General features: G+C 44.2%; 1 protein-coding gene and 1 non-coding gene across 2 annotated transcripts in view; one reads left to right on the forward strand and one right to left on the reverse strand.

Annotated features, from left to right (window-relative positions):
* The window catches only part of ELL2 (elongation factor for RNA polymerase II 2), an 87,852-nt gene that overhangs the window by 17,612 nt on the left and 50,673 nt on the right, over positions 1 to 19,567 (forward strand). Inside the window, exon 2 of the mRNA XM_056112505.1 lies at positions 5,568 to 5,615. Within this exon, the coding sequence (XP_055968480.1) occupies positions 5,568 to 5,615 (48 nt within the window). The remainder of the gene's footprint in view (positions 1 to 5,567; positions 5,616 to 19,567) is intronic.
* Positions 20 to 155, reverse strand: LOC130021857 (small nucleolar RNA SNORA72). The gene has a single exon (XR_008792209.1). It is a non-coding gene; the product is annotated as a small nucleolar RNA SNORA72 (small nucleolar RNA).

Genomic DNA, 19,567 nt, shown 5'->3' on the forward strand with positions numbered 1-19,567 from the left:
TTCTTTCTTTCTCTCTTTCATTTATCACCAGCATTTCTAAGACCAGACTTAGGCAGGTACAAAACTAGGTCTGGGGACACATGCATAGTATTATTATAGCGAATGTTTGACCTGTCCTGATTATTACAAAATCAGAACAGCAAAAATATTCTCAAGAAGTTTGCCCTTTCTTTAGTTGCTACTTCAAGATCTGCCTTTTCTGTAAGCCCTTTGATGTTTCTAGTAGCTGGGGTTGGGGTTTGGGGCTTGGGCTCACATCCGGCAGCACTCAGGGCCTACTCCCAGCACAGTGCTCTGAGAGTGCTTCCAGCAGTGCTCAGGAGAACATGTGGTGCCAGAATGCACCCAGGACTCCTGTATGCAGACAGAGCGTGTGCTCTGGCCTGTCGAACTACTCCCCAGCATCATCCTTTCTGAGAATTCTTGCTGCACTAAGTGTAGCAAGGCAGTATTTAGTGTAATATTTAATCATTTTCGGATGTTCTCTAGCATAAAGAATTAAGTGCCAGACTTGTAAATCACCGTAACTGAGAGCTGTGGAGTACAAAGTAAAGAAGAAAAGCAGCAGGGCAAAATAAGAGGATCGAGTCCAAGTTCTGGTCCCAGCTTAATAATTAATGGGGTGCATGGTCTATGATGGAGAGCGGGGCACAGGGGCCATGGCGCATCAACTGTATTATCTATGGGTTTGGGTTTCTGTGATCCCAGTGCCATGTGATTGACTAGTTGAGTCTGGCAAGAGAAGGAGGAGGAGATAGTAAATGTGAGGTCATTAGCTGGGAGGAAAAAAACACAGAAGTTACCTGCCAGACAAGTAGGAAGAGATACTGGAGGGGTTATAGTGGGGGGAGGGGGGAGATAGTGAAAGTGCTCAGGCGTACGCCACTAGCACCCCTGAACATTACTGTGTAGCCCTGGAGGGCCCAGGCATGGATGAGCACAGCTTTGGAGCACCGAAGGTGTGGCTTGGGCAGTCCCTGAATCAGGAGCCTGATTGGCTGATAGTCACAGGAAGGGCCTGTAGGCCTCCTGAGCACTGCTGGGGAGACCCACTCGGAGAGCCTACTGGTGTGATGGGAGGTGCGAGGATATTGCTTTAGTGGGCTTTTTTTTTTTTTTTTTTGCTTTAGTGTTTTTGTAGTTCACCATCACTGTGGTTTCTAAAACGAAATATCCTGGGTACTGATAGACTAGCTGGTGGTGGAGAAATTTGTGTTGAATAACAAAGAACTACCAAAGGCGATTAGAGCAAAGAGGAAGAAGTAGATGTAGAAAGAGGAAAGGGAAGGACACCAGATTTTGAAACCAAAGGTGTGACTCAAGAACCAGGAGGAGGGCCTGAGCAGTAGTAGTACAGCAGTTCAGGCTCTTGCCTGGCGAGTGGTGCCAGGGATAGCACCTGTTGACGTATCAGGCTCTCGGCCTACCCAGCCATCTCTCTGGCCCTCTATTTTGTACTTTACAAGAGAACATGATTTAAATGACTAAATACTATTTAGAAGTTCAAGCACCATCTTTCACCTTTCATCTTTCCTTCCATTCCCTTTAGCTTTAAAAGTTGTCTTGCTTTGAAAACTCCCTGTTTCCCACCTCTCTCCATTGTTACGTAGTCTTTATTTTTTTGTTTCAAATTTTTTTGGGGGGGTTGTGGGGCAGTGCAGTGCTCAGGACTCACTCCCGGTCCTGTGCTCAGAGATCTTGCCTGGCAGTGCTGGGGATGGAGCTGGGCTTGGTTGTGGGAACAGCCAGCACCTTCCCCCTGCACTGTCTCTCCTGCTGCCTTGTTGGGGATGCTGTCTGGCTGTGGCGCTCACACATTTGCAGTTGTGCAGCTCAACAGGTGTGCAAGGCCTAAGCACATGCTCTATAGAGGTCCCCAAGTGATGCTTGCGCTCGCTGGGGCTGGCTGAGCCCACATTTGTGCCTGGAAGGGCCACGTGTGGCTGTGTGCAGGCACGTCTCATTAGTAATACAGTTCTCTGGGCTCTGCTTGCTGTGGGCTGGGACATGTCCAAAAGGACAGCGGAACTACCAAGTCCGCCTTGGTGGGTGTGGAATAACGGGGACCCCAACTCCTCATTAGACACTTGCAAGGCACACGTCCAAAGGCCTAGCTTTGGGGTCACGTGACTTTAAAAGTGTTTGAGAGGCCAGAGAGAGAGTCCAGTGGTGAAGGGCTTGCCTCACATGTGGCCAACCCAGGTTTGATCTTGGGCATCTCACCTGCTCCCCAGAGCACCGCCAGGAGCGATTCCTGAGTGCAGAGCCAGAAGTAAGCCCTGAGCACTGCCGGGTGTGGCCCCAAATTACAAAGGCAATTTCTTTCTGATTTAGTATCCATAAATATCTGTAGACCTATTTCAGTTATCTAGGGTTATGTTAAGATTTCTGGAGCACTAAAGGGAGTGAAAAGTGGAGGAAGTTAAAGCAGCCCAGCTTGGTCTAAGCCAGGGTTCTGGTCTTCAGAGCTCTTTATCTTCCCTTTCAAGAAGCCCTGTTGAGCAAGTGCCGCCTGCTCTCACTCCTCCAGCTGGGATCAGACATCCCCAAAGGAAGCACCCCTGAGATGAGTGGATAGAGCTGGGGTCTGGAAGGGTATTGGGGGGGGGGGGGGATTGTGATAATGTGGTGGGATCCTGGTACGCTGGGTGTAAGCACGCACATACAAAATAATAGTATTGGTCTATTGTAAAATAAATTTATGTTTTTAAATAATTAAAAAATAAAAAGCTGGACTGGAGAGCTAGTTCAGGGGGTAAGGTGTTTGCCTTGCATGTAGCTGGCCCCTTTTCTATCCATTGCACTGCACAGGGTCCCGAAGCACCACCAGGAGTGGCTCCAAAGCCAAAAACAGCCAAGCCAAGTAAAGAAAAATCCATCTTCCCACACCCTAACCTAAGTTGTTACCCAGCCGCCGCACTTTATTCTCGGTGCTGCTTTTCCTTGGCCCGTCCTCCTTGCATCGTCGTTGCGGTGTCAGGACCCGCTCCGTGCCCGGATGTGGTGCTGACGCACCTCTTCATGAGGCCCGCTGGGGGTCATGCCCTTTCCTTGAAACAGACCATTCAACTGCCAGAATCAGGTCCCTAGTATATGGCCAAACAGGGACTGTGAATGCAGCCTTCAGTCCATCTATCCCCAGACCCCCAGGAGTTCTTGAGAATGACTCTCAACCAGGTTTTGGGGGCCCCAGGGCATGAAGCACATGCCAACTGATTCAACAGGGTGCCCAAATCATAATCACAAATCATCCTGTTAATCGTCGATTGCCTCGAGCAGGCCCCAGTAACGTCTCCTTCATCCTGGCCCTGAGATTATATTCAAGGCTCTTTAGGAGAATGAGACCCATCATTGTTACTGGTATTTGGCATATTGGGTACGCCACAGGGAGTTTGCCAGACTCTGCCGTGTGGGCAGGCTACATTCGGTAGCCTGCCAGTTTGTCCAAAGTAGGAATGAGATAATAAGATGTGATAATAAGATGTCGCAAATGCGGCCGCGCGGTTCCGGAAGCTGGTTTTTATAGTCTCTGGGTCTTGGCCGTTGATGGGATTACACGGCGCCAGGGGGCCAGTTGGTGGGTGTGACCCCCGCCTACTGGAGTTTGGAGGATCTGGGTGGAGGATGCCCGGCCCCAATCCAAGTAGGCTTGGAGATCTCGGCCCCGGAACCCTCGTGACTTTGTCCCTCTGCCAGTACCTTCAGGGTGCCCATGATCAGAAAAGGTTGAGAGGGGCTTGGAGCAAAAGTACAGTGGGGAAGGCACTTGTTTCGCATGTGACAGACCCAAGTAAAATCTCTGGCACCCCATATGGTTCCCTGAGCAGCACCAGTTGTGATCCCTGAGTGCAGGGCCAGGAGGAAGCCCTGAGTACAGCCAACTGTGACCCCCAAACAAAAAGCAAACAAGTGGTCGAGAAACACTGCCTTAGACTTTGATAAGAGTAAAGATAAGTGCTTTTTTTTTATGGTGACATAACAATAATAGACCTTTTTTGATCATTTTTATGCTTTCAGAAAGATTATTGCTATTACTTGGTTTAGATTCCGAAATGTCTATTAAAGCAGTTCCTAGTCTCTTATTTCTCTGTAGTGTAACCCCAACCAGTCATCATTGAGGTCTTTAGCAGTTGGAGAAGTAACTGGAAATAGTAGATGGTGTGATGTGCCAAGGCGAAATTTAGGGGCACATGGGTGCTTCTGTATTTTTTCATTTGGGATAAATGAGACCAGAGCCCCAGTGTCTGTTTTGCTGCATTGCGTTTGGCTATTTGAAGAATAGTTCAAATGCTGATAAATCACCTTTAAGAATTACCCAAATTTGTTTTCCCTGTAAATTTATTTGAGAAAGCATTTCCTTGGAAAAATATACTGGTGACTTTGCAAGAAATCATGCCTAAATCTATGGTAGATTTTTACAATGATTGATTTTCTTTGGAATACATAAGAATGATGAAGTACTAAAGTAATGGATAAAGCATAATAAAACAAAATACTGTTCTAGGGATTTTAATCTCTTCCTAAGACTCTTGTCAGTTACCTGTTCGACTCAGCAAAAAGTAATCCGGTAAAATGTGAGAAACTGAAAGCCACAATTCATCTTCAAAATTTTCAATGTCAAGGGGCCTGATAGAGAGGGGCTATGCCCTTGCCTGTGGCTAACCCTCGTTTGATCTCCAATACCACATTGTCCCCTGAGCAACTCTAGGTGCAGGCCAGTGTGATCTAAAGGTCCCCAGTACCAATGGAGTGTCTGGGTCACCCCGAACACACAAGGACCCACAGAGCACCTTGTCGTTACACTGAACTACAGACCTCATTGGCCATGAGTATCCTGGAGGGATTGTCTTGCACCCACAAACAAACAAACACTTTCCTCCTGTGGTTCATCGATTTGCTCGAGCGGACCCAGTAACGTCTTCATTTTGAGACTTGTTGTTACTGTGTTTGGCATATTGAATACGCCATGGGTAGCTTGCCAGGCTTTGCCGTGAGGGCGAGATACTCTCGGTAGCTTGCTGGGCTCTCTGAGAGGGGCGGAGGAACCGAACCTGGCTCAGCCGGGCTGGCTGCGCACAAGGCAAACGCCCTACCACTGTGCTATCGCTCTTGCACCCACAAAATCTTTAAAAACATTTCTAGCCTCTTATTAGAACTTTCCCAAGTTCCTTCAATTATTTCTTCCCTCTCTTCCCTCCTTTAAAAAATATATATTTTTTAAATATTTATATGTTTTAAATATGTATGTTTAAAAGTATTTTTAAATATATCTGAAAAAGAAATATTTTTAACAAAAATATTTAATTAGCTTCCTGTGATTTTTGCCAAATCATGTCTACTGCATTGCCAGCAATACCTTTTCTGGTGTGTGTGATTCAGATAAATAAATTCCAAAAGTGCCATATTGTTCACCCAGATGGCTCATTGTGCCAACGTGTGTATGGTGAAAGGTGATCTTCAAGGCTGCTGAGTAAATGCATGAACCAAGAGTTTCAGATCTTAGTTCTGTATCACAGAATCCAATTAGCCTACATGTTTCTTAATGTTTCTTTTCTCTCTTTTCCTAGAATTTAACTCCTTTTCGACCTTCGATTCAGTTCCAAGGGCTCCAAGGGGTAAGTACTCACCTTGAGTGGGCAAGAAAGCCAAATCTCCTTTACGCTCTTATTTTTTTAACTCTTAAGCTCTGTTTTTACCTCTGCCTCTTGATCAATGTCACCCCTATCTTGTGGACAAATTTCTGATACCTTCAGACCCTTGTGCTTGGGAGATTGGGGGTATAGCTCAGTGGTACAGGGTAAGTCTTGTGTGTATGAAGCCCTCAGGTTGATTCCTAGCATGCACCGCGTGCGCGCGCGCACACACACACACACACACAGTCACACAAATAGACTCAACTTATGTTCTTTTCTTCATTTATCTTTAAAATAATTAATATGCACTTACTGAGAGACTTTTTCCAGATCATAGATAATTGCTCTGGGGGCGTCCTGAGAGTCTTGACTACTCTCCTGGCAGCTCATTGCTTGAGCTGAGGGTGCAGACTTGCTCTATCCCAGAAGTGCTTGGGAGCCCTTAGGGCTACCCCTGGCAGTGTTTGGGGGACAAATGTGGTACCAGGATTCAAACCCCCAACCACTCAGTTCCACCTGCCCCAGATAATTATCCCAGGTAATTGCATTTATGTACTACTATTCATTCATTTATTTCTTGGTTTGGGGGCCACACTCAGCGATGCTCAGGGATTACTCCTGGCACTGCACTCAGGAATTACTCCTGGACATGCTCAGAAGACCATATGTGGTGCTGGGGATCAAGTCTGGGTCAACAGCATGCAACACGAATGTTCTACTCTGTACTGTCATTCTGGATGTCCCCTAATTTTTTAACATACACCAAAGTTCTAAGAGCACTGTAGCACTGTCCTCCCATTGTTCATTGATTTTCTCGAGCGGGCACCAATAATGTCTCCATTATGAGGCTTGTTACTGTTTTTGGCATATCGAATATGTCACGGGTAGCTTGCCAGGCTTTGCTGTGCGGACGGAATACTTTTGGTAGCTTGCTGGGCTCTTTGAGAGGGGCGGAGGAATCGAACCCAGGACCACCGCGTGCAAGGCGAACGCCCTACCTGCTATGCTATCTCTCTGGCCCGAAGTTCTAAGAGAATGTTTTTAATTTACTTCAATTAAGCACCCTTAATGCACTACTTATTATCAGCGAATTATGCTTATGTGATTTGAATCTATAGCCTTAATTTCTTTGATCGTATATTCTAGGAAATGAAACATGCAAAGAGAAAATTGGGTTTTCTTCAGTACAGAGAATGAGCAAAGTATTATGATTATTTTACTGCTGTATTTTAAAGCACAGTAAATTAAAATTCCTAATAAAGTAGACCTATGAATTTTGTATTTATAATAGATGAGAAGTTATAGCAGTTTTATCAGTAATTTTAATGATGACAATGCTTATTTTCTATGAATACACAATAGACTCAGTTATCCCTTCAGCTAAATTAATATGCACTTCTGAATTTGTCTCTGCATATTGGTGATGGTATGGAGATCTGGACAATCTGTGATTGAGTTTTATTTATTTATTGGCCTCTCAAGCAGTGCTGGGGGGCCGGAGGGCCATTCCTGGCAGTGTCACCCAAGCTCTGTCAGCTTGCTGCTTCAGTGCTGTTTCACAGAAGGGTCTGTTCTGTGCCGGGACCACAGAAACAACAGCCATGCTGGAGACAGGGGCGTGCAGTGCCAGGAGTCGAACTCAGGGCCTTGAGCATGCCTGACGTTCACTCCAGCCCTTTGAGCTGGCTTGAGCAGAAAAAGGCAGGCTGCAAGGAGAAAGCCTCACGTCTGCTTTTACAGGAATCTGTATACTCGTGAGTTTTTGTTATATTGCAAAAATGCAAAAGTGCAGGGTAAAGAAACAGGCTTTCTGGATGTTCTGACTTGAAAGCTTTCCGAGAGTTAGAGGTTAATTTCATCGAAGCTGAAAGTGGTGCTTTTAAGTCTGGCATGACACTGACTTGAGGAGACCTTTGCACGTGAAGGCAGAGCTTTGCTTCTGTGTGATAGCTTTGCAGTGAAAAATGTTTTCCTTCTTCCCCCAGTAACTGAGTTTTCATGAATAGGGTCCTAATTGGGAGAAATGTTCTGAGTTCTGTTGTATGGCTTTGTAAGATAGTCTTGCCCGTGCCTGATTTCATTTAAGGAATTCATTTCGGTTGATTATTTGAGGTTTCCTGCGTTCATTGACTGAGTCTATGAACCCTACAGGGTTCCATTGATTTTCTGTAAAGTGTTGTCGGAGAAAAGAGGATCATAGCTAGAAGCACATAGCGAGGTTTGAACGGCTTTTACCCCACTACCAACTGTAATCTGGGCTGTGCGCTGTCTTCCAAAGTCTTGATTTGAGATGTGCAGATTATGGTAATTAGAGGAAATATGACTTTTGCCAGCATGCCACTTGCCCCTAGGCTCCAGGAAGCATTGCCAAGTAGGCAGTATATGTTGGAGACCTTAAACCTCCTCTTTCACTGCATTCTCTGCTTTGGTGTGCCAGCTCTTCTGTCTCATGAGTCCAGTTGCCCCAGTTTGTCTTTGCCGGTTCGAGTCTCTCTTCTCTGCCTGTTGCCTGAATTTAAGTACACAAGTAGCTCTTCATTACTCCTAGAAGAGACAGTTTCCAGAATGCCAGTTGATGCTTGAAGCCACGCAGAGTCAGAGTCGCAGTCCTGTATATACTCTGCTCCTTCCTGTATACCTCCGTGCTGTGATGGTTAATTTTGTAAGTTTGACCCAGCGAGTGATGAGTAAAAGAGAATGGTTGCTGGGCCAGGGAGATGGCTGAGCAGTAGAACACCTGCTTGTGGCCCTGCCTGTGATCCCCAGTAGCCAAATAGACCAGGTAATAGACCCTGTGATAAAGTTATGGGACTGCCTACAGACACACTGCTTTCAGAATGTCCTGGAGGTAGTATTGGTGGGCCTCGGGTGACTCAACAAACAGAGGCCAATGCATAGGGGCTTGGGGGCGGGGGGGGGGGGGATTCTAATTTTTAAAAATTTCCAGTACCTTTTTCTCTCTTGCTTCTCTCATATTTCCTAAATAAAAGGACTCCACTTGTCTTTTTTTCTTCTAGAGCATTTCAGATGTATATCACTCCTAGAGATCGATCTGAAGGGGGTCTTTGGCGTTTAAAGGGAAATGAATGGTGACTGGATGCGGTCGAGCCAGTGGGAGCCTGGCAGGGCTGTGGGGTGAAAGCTGGCCCTACCTTGCTAATTCCAGTTCTGTCTCCTCAACGCCTCACTCCGGCTCCTTTTTATTATTTGAACTGGGAACAAAATATATGGACTCAGCATTGTTTGAGCGCCTGCAGCTGCATGCCATCCGCCCCTCCCCCTCCTGGCCGCCGCGCTCTCCCCAGCCCTGGGGGACTGAGTGAAAACAAAGAGTCATTACTGGGGAGAGAGTGGGTTGGCACAGCCCACAGGGAATCCACAGAGCAGCAAATGTGAGGGTCCTCGCACAGTGCTCCTCTGTGTTTGCACAAGAACCACGATCCTTTCAAGCTATGCCTTGCTGATGGCTTTCAGAATTCGGAAGGAGCATTCTTGCTGGGTTTTCCCATTTGGAAAGGGGTTTAGCACATTCAGTTGGAGATTTGACTTTAGATTTCCCACAGACGACGCGTTTCCTTAATGAGACATTTCAGTCATGGTTTACTAGTGCTTAAAAATGGAGAGTTGTGCTGGAATGAGGCAGAGCTCAGAAAGGTACAATCTTTTTTACATCAGATGTGATTGGAAATAAACGTGTGGCATCTTGATAATGTCTTAGACACATTCGAAGCATTACTGCTGCTAAGATACCCTTCCATAAGCGAACATTTCACGTTAATGGTTTTTCCTCTTCCCCTGATTGGGTTGTGCCTGCATGGTTATACTGTTCCTTGTTACTATTTATAGAATCCCCCCCCGACCCCCCCCCCCCCCCCCAGTATCTTTAGAAGGTCAAAATCTGGATCCTGGCAGGTTTGCTTTTAAGCATATTTACTTTTGTGCCTGAACATGTTCTCTTAGGTTGAAGTTTTCTTCTAAATAAATGTAAACTGGAACATTAAGCAAAGTAAAGCAGTGTGCTGTTGAAGAGTAAAAAAGTCAGAGAATTATGGATTACCCAGATTTGGAGGTGGGGAGGCCATAACAGTGCTCAGGGCATACTATAGACCCTGTTGTCAGGGATCACTCCTGGAGGGGCTCGGGGACTTTATGGGGTGTTGGAGATCGAACCTAGGTCAGCTATGTGTAAGACAAGTGCCCTACCCACTGTACTATCTTTCTTGGCCCCAGTGACCTGGATTTTTATCATGGTCATTGAACAACAACTCTTACAGGATAAAAAGTATAAGTTGTGTCTGACAGTTCATCTCTTTCCTGTCATGGAACAGGGTGTATTAGAAGCGGAATAGTCATTAAAAGCATCATTGACAATTTAGCACGAACAACAGCAAGAGGAGAAACTATCTATAGGACTGTTAATTCTGGTTTCTAAACCCATGAATATCAGTAGCTGCATAAATAAACCAAAATGCCCAATTGATTCTGAAGCATCAGGGTTAATCCAAAAAACCTCACAGTTCTACCTATCTCTAGGTTGGTTCCAATGAAAGATTGAGTAGGATTCTATATTTTTGTGCACTAATATAAATTGGACAGAATGATAGCTGCTTAGGATTCACCCAGGTTGTTACTGAGGTTCAAGTTAAAATATTTAGAGAGAGGTATTAGTTTTCTCTACTAAGTTTCCAAACATCTCTATTGTTGTACAAACTAAGAGAGGCTGTCTCGGATTTTCACTGGGTACTGAAAATAGGGCGGATGAAGATTTTTCCAGAAGTGCGTGTACAAGCGCAGTTTTATGAACTACACTCATTTTCCTGCTTGTTGAAAGTTTCTCTTATAAAGCCACACTGCCGATGGAGGCAGAGCCAGCACATCAAGTAGTTCGGGTCTTCCCACGCCAGAGGAAGGTGCTCTCCACTGCATTGGAGTGTTCAAAGGGCAAGTGCTGGATGGAGCCATGAACTCGGCAGTTTCCAGCCACCAGCAGTTGCCTCCACCACAGATGTGCGGATGACTTATTGTCCCCTTTGCTTCTTCGGACACAAACTAATTTTCAGTCCTCACAAGTGCTGGGTACTTTGTTAAGTGCACAATGTCCCAGTGACACAGAAATGGATCCAACTTAGCCTCTGGCGGCAGGAAACTAAGTTTGAAAAATAGAAGAAATATATAAGAATACATTTAGAAGAGTTAGTTATCCAAAACCTGCTACTAGAGGCTTCTACGGATCAAGTCCTATGTGTATAGTTCTAACTGGCCTGAATTTGCATTTTAGGCAAGAGTTTTAGTAGATGTAGAATATTACATCCTGGCAAGAGGTATGTAAAATTCTAGATGGACTATAAAATCCATGAAAACACATACACACACACACACACACACACACACACACACGTCATCTGTAGCATATATACTTTTTTGTTTGTTTGTGTGTGTGTGTTTTGGGCCATACATGGTTATATCAGCTCCAGGCTTGCTCCTGGCCTTGTACTCAGAAATCACTTCTGGCAGTGCTCACAGGACTATACGGGATGCCAGGCATCCAGTCCACATCGGCCACATGCAAGGCAAGCACCCTACCCTCTGTGCTATCACTCTGGCCCCCCTGCTTTCTTACAAAATTTGAAAAGGGGAGAGTTTTCAACAGGTACTCTAGACTAAGTTAGAGTACTGAGTGGCCCAGGACAGTGAGGAACAATGTTAACTTTGTCACCATTATTAGGGTTCCAGGAATCCCACAGCATTAACTCACTGTGTCTTATGACAATGTTATTCTGAAAGTCTTTCTAATTTAATTGCTAACTTTCAGATTCAGCAATCCCGGAGCCTTAGAAAATAGAAGTTAGTTTTGCATGAAAATTTAGGAATAATATTTAAGAAGAGAATTGAAAATACCACACATTTGTCTGTTACGGGTAGGTGCCTGCCATGAAATACTGAGTCACACACACTTTTCCAAGAATGAACAAGGAACAGCCAGTCAAACAAGTTTTAAATGTATGCCTTCCAAAAAGACACAGTGACCTTCTGAGGACTGAATCAGCATTTAACTGCTAACTCTAAAGGCATAAATAGTGCTATAAAACCCTACAGTGGTGTTGCTAACTTTTTTTAAACTTCCAAATTAGTAAAGCATCCAGAAATATTTCACTTTTTTTTTTTTAACTGTGAGTCTGGAGAGAATGTCCTGTTCGAAGAAGTAAACTTCACAGTATTTAAAGATAATAGGTTCAGAGAGATAGCACAGGGCAGGGGTTCAAGCGCTTGTCTTGCAGGTGCTCAACCCGGGTTCCATCCCCAGCACCATATATGGTTCCCTAAACCCTGCACACAGAGCCAGGAGTAAGTCCTGAGTACAGCCAGGTGTGGTCAACAAAACAAAAACTACAATGTGAAATTAGCCAGCAGTTTCAGGCCACCTGCAGATACTTCCTTCAGACTGCCTTTTTCTAGCTCCTGGCTTTTGAATTGATGAGTCCTGATCCCATATGGAGTTGTAGAACTAAAATGAGGGAGTCCTTTCAAAATCAATCATGATTTGTGATCAGTAATTGTTTCATTTGTAAATGCCTCTTCTGGATGTATATCTGGAGTCACATAAAATTTCTCTGGTGAAAAGCGTTCGTGAGTGGAGCCGCCCGGCTAACCAGCTTGGTACCTAGGAAGTAAAGAAACTATGGGCTTGAAACAGCACCGAGACAAAAATAAACCCTGGGCACTGCCATTCCTTCCAAGATAATAGGTCTGCCTCTGTCCTGCCCCACCCCGTGTACTTGGTTTGACTAGCCCACTGGTTTTGCCAGCGGTTACTTTTAGTGAGTCTGTTCAAAGGCAGTTAAGAGCTACCTTTAAACACTCAGCTCTGAACTAATTAACATTAGCAGGATGTTAAAAGTGTTTCCTTTTGTAATGGCAATTGTTTTAATTTTTTAATATTCCAGGAGTTGACGTGACTCGATAACATTTTTAATATTTGCAAAGTTAATATTAATTTTTAATATTTGAAAGTTGCACAGAGCTCTTAGCCTTGTGTTCATTACTGAGATATTAGCACAATGATAAATTATCTACTTTGAAAAAAAAATTGACTTGGACACATGGCAAAGATGACCTATAATTCTACTAGAACATACATAATTTTGTGTTTGACCAGGGTTGAACGTAGATAGACTTTCTCAAAACACATAGTCAGAAGTTCTTGTATTGATCCATTTCTCTAATGTATGTTACTGCTTCCCGACCCCCCACCCCCTTTTCTTTTTCTTTTCTTTTCTTTTCTTTTATGCAGGAGTACTGCTATTTATTCAGCCACTGATTAGCTGATTGAATTGGGCATGAACTCCACCTTACTTTTTTTTTTCATTTTTTATAATTTTATTTATTGAATCACCGTGAGAGCAGTTACAAAGCTTTCGGGTCTAAGTCTCGGTCATACAGTGAAACACCTGTACCTTCACCAGTGCCCATTCTCCACCCCCAACAACCCCAGTATCCCCCCATCCCACACCCTCCCCCTACCTGTGGGGTAGATGATTTCCACATTCCTCTCTCTCTACTTTGATCACATTCACTATTTCGACACCAGACCCACCATTACTATTTGGGGTTTTACCCCAACACTCAGATCTGCTGAAAAGGCAACAGTAGACAATTTGTTTTCTGTTGCTGGTTATGAATACTATGATGTTGCGTGGCTGCAGTTGGGCCATATGATTTTGAAATTCTGAAATTTTAGCACTTAATTCTGGAGGGATTTCTGCCAAGAGCCCCTGGGTTTCGAGATTTGCTCCTGAGTCTCTGGGATCATGGCCGTTGAGCAGCTTGATCAGGAGCCAGAGAGGCCGTTCGTGGGCAATAACTTGGGGTCTCATTGGGACGGGGAGACCAGGACTGGTTCCACCCCCATCCTGTGAGGCCCAACAAGTTTTGTCACTGCGGACCCAGACCTGACTGTCCAATGGCCTCTGGAGGATGATGGCCACCGAGCCGCCAAGGGGGAGTAGGTGGAGGGACAACACCCTTTCCCCCAGGCCCCTTTTCTTTTTGGATAAGAGCCAATTTGAGGGTTTCTGATCGATGATCAGTGATTTCAGTTTGTATCTTCATCCCTTGACCTTCCATGTGCCACCACAGACATAAGGCCGTGCCCTGGAATAGTGCAGAATAGTGTAGGGGTGGGAAGGGGGATGGCATAGACTGAGGGGGAGGGAAGGAGATGAGAGAGAGAGAGAGAGAGAGAGAGAGAGAGAGGAGGAGGAGGAGGAGAAGGAGGAAGAGGAAGAGGAAGAAGAAGAAGAAACTGTCCCAGTCCTCACTGACCACAACCTCAAATGGCTCCCATGTGGCTCCTATGTGAGGACAGGATTTCCTGAATATGATCCTAAATAAGGGTTAAAGACATCTATCATCTCAGACTGCAGTCACTTTGGAAAGCCGTGCCTGGAATGAGACAGAAAACTGAACATGCCACAGATCTTACAGATCCCCCCCAGAGTGAGGCCTTCTTGGGTTCTGGGCCTGGGGTCCTCCTCCTATGGACCATGTGCTCTAACTCTAGTCTCCTGCAGCCCCTGTACAGCTTTCTTAGCACTGACTGAAGCTCAGTGTCTTCATTCAACAAGCGTTTATGAATACGTGCTTGTCCCAGGCACCAGGGCAGACACTGTGTAGATCGAAGCAAATAGGAGCTTGAAATGCCAACTTTCATTCCTGACATCATCTGTTGTCCATGAAATCTGCCACTTGTGGCTTCCCTGGTTGGTTTCCCACCAAAAACTAAAGCGTAATGGAATTGAATTGTTTGTGTTGCAGATACTGTCTCCTTCGTAGCCCTCACGTATTTAAGCCTAGGAAACAGTCACTGTTTTTCATTATCCTATAACCCCTGGTGGTTCTTAGCACTAAACTGGACCCAAACTGGAATCGAGAGCATTGCTTAAGTATCTTCTTACTACGGGCAGGGTCCTATCCTACACAGGGCAGATGCACTTCTAAGACCTCTGTTGAAAAGTAGAGGCCGTCTCATTCTCCACCCCCGAGACTGGCCTGCGTCTCCACCTGAGATGTGTACTCTTGGCAAAACCCTCAGGAGAAGCCAGTGTTCTTTCCTGAAGCACACCTTGCTTTCTCTTTCTCTACCTCTCCTCTCATGCTTCTCTAAATAAATTTCTTTAACTAAAACTATTTTGCTTCATTTTTTAAAAAGTCAAAGAGGAAAAACAATTTAGCATAAGTATACATACTCCAGATCTCATCACATAATACCAAGCAGCAAAAAAATACAGTACCGTGGATTTAAAGGTGCTTTTTCTTCTCAACTTTTAGCATCTTTGAAATTGGAATATGTTTCATTATCAGTGGCATCTTATTATTGTGTCCTTTGTCAGTATCTTCGGGCTGGAGCGATAGCACAGCGGGTAGGGCGTTCGCCTTACACGCGGCCAACATGGCCGACTCGAGTTCGATTCCTCCGCCCCTCTCGGAGAGCCCGGCAAGCTACCGAGAGTATTCGATATGCCAGACACAGTAACAACAAAGTCTCCAATGGAGACGTTACTGGGCCCGCTCGAGCAAATCGATGATCAACGGGAGGGCCTTTACTTTACTTTACTTTACTTTACTTGTCAGTATCTTATATTATGCAATGGTACTTTAGATCATAAATTGCCTTGCAATTGGCAGGCAGCTTAGAATCATTGAAATATAACAAGGCAGTGGAAATAATAGTATGCTCTGGTGTTCTATATTAAGATTTTATCTGCACAGATTGTTTTCAGAGGTTTTCTTTTTGAACCTACTCTCGATTCTCTTGCTTGTTAACTCCATATGCTAAATAATCCGGGGAGAGGTGGGGTAGGAATGGGTGTTAGGGAAGAGACACATTCTTGAATCAACTTAAACAGGAAGGAGAAAGGGTACAAAATAAAAATGTCTCCAGTTTAAATTTTGAAAAATCTTTATGAAAGTAAGTTACTTTGAAGACCTGCTTCAGTGATTTTTTTTTTTACAGATTTAAAAACATAAAGCCCAACTTTGAGTCTAATGGATTTATCTTTATCAGGCAAAGAATTTTTCAAATATCTATAATCATCTGATTTTTGCTCGAGCCTAGATGCACAATTACTGTTCTGTTATTTTACCTATGATCCCAAGTATTTCTCAGGATGACAGCTAAAAGTCAGTGACTATTTAATACAGGCTGAGCGCCCTATACTAAGCACTTTACATATATTATTCTCCTTTGATCCTCACAGGAATGCTATGAAGCAAATTAACTCCCATTTTGTTGATGTGTAAACCATGACTCTAAAGTTAAATTACTCGTTGAAGCTCACAAAAATTACTGAATAAAAGAGCCTGCACTCAAATCTCGGCATTGGACTGCAAAGGCTGTCTCCTCATCCGCTGTCATCAGTGCTGGGGAGTATTTTATTCAATCTCCTGTTCTCCCACACATTGATTGGCTCATCACTTTTGCCACCAGCATGGGTGGGGGGCAGGGGGTAGCTAGGAGGAAGAGGTGCTATTCCCGCTGTGGTCTGAAGGATCACTTGGAGGGAAATGCTTTTCTGACCAGGTCAGCATGAGCAAAGTGGTAAACCAACAGGTGTGGCCAGTAGTTCTTCCCTGGGAAGGAATTTTGAGTCTGACTTCTTTTCTTGAAGATCTCCATGGGACTTCTATGGCAGCTTTAGAAATTTGGGCTTTCAGAAATCTCCTCGCACCCCCCCCCCTCCCGTCCAGGTTTTTTGACTCTGCTAGAGACTCCAGATCACACACACACAAGCCAAGTGGCTTCACTGAGCCCCCGCCCAGCGGACTCACTCGGGATAGGAAGGTTCACTGTCTTGATGAATTTAGGAAATGTACCTATGTGTAGGTAGATGCAGTCTCGAGAGAAGGGTTCCTGACGTTCATGTGTTCTGAATGGGGCATCTAATCTCCCTCATGGTAGCAACACGACTGCAGTCACTTCATCTCAGACACGTTTAGACACAATTCCTCTGAAGTGGACACATTTCCCCTTGTGGCCCTTTATCTTTCTGCTCACACACATTCCCACAGCCGAAGAAGGTTCCACAGCAGAGCATTTCTCCTTCATAGACATACTCTGGTATTTTCTGTTCTATTTCATTTGAAATGAGGCCTGGCCACGATCCACTGTGCCATGACTTGCAGTGGCACATAGTCCTACGATTCAAAAACTATTGCAAGAGATTATCATTTAAAAGCTTTAATCAAGGCCAAAGCGATAGCACAGTGGGCAGGACACTTACTTGTGGCCTACCCAGGTTCGAACTCTTGCACCACTTACTTTTCCCCTGAGCTCCTGGCCACAAGTGATCCCTGAATGCAGAGCCAGAAGCAAACTCTGAGCACTGCCAGGTGTGGCGGGGACAAAAAAAAAAAAAAAGCCAACCAAAAAAGCTTCTAAACAAAGTCGTCATATGATCAGGTTCGTATCTTAACATGCTAGCCCAACAGCTCCATTGACTTTATTATTTCTTCTGTATGGGAATAAAGGTAAGGGAGGAGGATGGATGGTCCCATGCTAAGGAGGATGAATCTGGCAGGAGGATGAGACCATCATTCAAAGAAGCAGATGGAAGAGCAACTTGAAGCAGCAAACTCTGTTCCTACTTTACCAAGGTGCACACTTAACACTTTGCCCCTCTTTGAAAAGGAATTTTCAAGTAGCAGCTCCAAAGGATGTTTTATAAGTATTAATTATACTTGGAAATCTAGTCGTGAAAAGGGGGAAAGGTGTGCTCACAGAGTTGTATTACGGAGTTCTGTTTAAAGTTTGTTTTTGTTGTTTTGTTGTTAGTCTTAGAGTGCTGAACTCTGCTATCTCAGAGTGGAGATTTGCTTTAGACAGACATTTCTCAGAAATTTCCTGGGTGGTAATGGTGGAAAGGCTTATATGGGGCAGAGAGTCCCTAATGACTGTGCTTAGGCCATTTCTTCAGCCATGTTTTCAAAAGTCAAAGTCTGATATTATGAGAGTTTAGCAAATATTTGGCACAAAAATACCCAATAAATGGTAAATGTAAAATTTAAATACCACTGACATCCCTAAGCACTAGCAAATAGGAATTTCAGTGTAAAAATGATCTCATTTGTAATAGTAACCCCCAAAAATTGTAAGCATCAAAAAAGTCATGTTATTTGAAAACTATCTAAAGAGCTACGATAATTTCCTAACAGAAACAGAAAAATAAGCAATCGGTAAATGTCAGGATTATCCGTGTATTTAATTTAGCATAGAAACTTGTTACCTCTTTTCCTGATTAATGGGCATGTGCCATTATAAAAATTAATAAAATATACAGGCACAAATATAAACCTACATAGAAAAATAGGATATTATTGCTATGTACCAACGCTCCTTGCTGGTGATTTCGTAATTACATGTGTATGAGTATTTAGAGAGTTTCCAGTTTATAGTTGCTCAATAATCACATTTTTTGAGATGCCAAGTTTAAATGAGAATCTAGGAGAAACAGCTGAGTGCTCAAGGCTTTCAAAACCGGGCTGATAAAATAGATGTGAAAAAGAGAGAAAAGAAAATAGACAAGTCTGTCTTGAACTTTTTATCTAGGGCACAACACCAGTTTTATATCTTCTGTCACCTACTTGATAGAGCTGCTTTGTCATCTATCAGTGGAGAAGGAGTTTTCTTCCCTCTGTGATCGCTTTCCCCAGCAGAAAGAAAGGAAAGTGCAAGCAGTTTTGCTGGTGTTGGCAAAGGCGTGAAAGGCAGGGAGACCGCTTTCCTTTCTGAGTTGCCAGTTGACAGACATTGTGGAACAGCTTTGTGAAATGTCCAGGAAATGGGTCTGGCCTAGACAGGACAGATTAGGGAATGAAAAGTAGGAGTCGAATTTTCAGTAACAAATTACTATTATTAGTGTTTATAGTAATAAAACTCAGAATGTAGCAGAAAATGGATTACGGAGACCCGAGAGAGGCCACAGTAATCCAGAGTTGGGGAGTGTTCAGGGTTCAACAGCATCTCTACTTCAGCTCTCTCCCCGCCGGAAGCCCATGTTGGTTCTTGAACACATGAACGTGTGTCACTGCCCCTCCCTCTTCCTTTCTCTTTCCCTCTCTCCTCTCCTTCCATCTCCCTGTCTCCCTCGCCCTCCCCCTTTCTGTCTTCTCTCTCTCTTCCCAGTCTCTCCCTTCTTGTCCTCTTCCTCCCTCTCCTGTTTTCATTTTCACCCTCCCTCTCCTCATATTCCCCAAATGACAACTCTTTCACTTCATTTTAAAAATATGTTACTTTTAATAATGATAGTAATGAGTTGTGCCCAAGTGATCATAGCAGAAGGTCAGCCTTAGACCTTTGATGATACCAAAAAAAAAAGTGCCCCTCAAATTATGTTAGAAATATTTTGACGTGATATATAAGGCATCATTTTTTAAAAAATTTTTATTATGAGACATCATGAGGTACAGTTGTAGACTTACAAATTTTTGTGCTTGGGTTTCAGTTATACAATGATCAAATACCCATCCCTCCACCAGTGCCCATTTCCCACCACCACGGATCCCAGTATCCCTCCCACTCCCCATCCCCCCCATCCCAACCTGCCTCTGTGGCAGGGCATTCCCTTTTGTTCTCTCTCTCTTATTGGGTGTTGTGGTTTGTAAAAGAGGCAATGGGTGACAATCATGTTTGGTCCATCGTCTACTTTCGGCATGCTTCTCCCATCCTGGGAGGATCCTCCCAACACCCTTTATTTGGTGCTCCCTTCTCTATCTGAGCTCCCTTTTCCCCTACCATGTGTGGCTGGCCTCCAAGCCATGGAGTAAAATTCCTGGTACTAATCTCGGCCATTCTTGGGTGTTAGTCTCCTATTTTGTTATTATGTTCCCCAGATGAATGCAGTCTTTCTATGTCTATTCCTTTCTTTCTGAGTCATTTT

This window comes from Sorex fumeus, unplaced genomic scaffold (assembly GCF_029834395.1).
Source record: "Sorex fumeus unplaced genomic scaffold, SorFum_2.1 ptg000018l, whole genome shotgun sequence".
NCBI lineage: Eukaryota > Metazoa > Chordata > Mammalia > Eulipotyphla > Soricidae > Sorex > Sorex fumeus.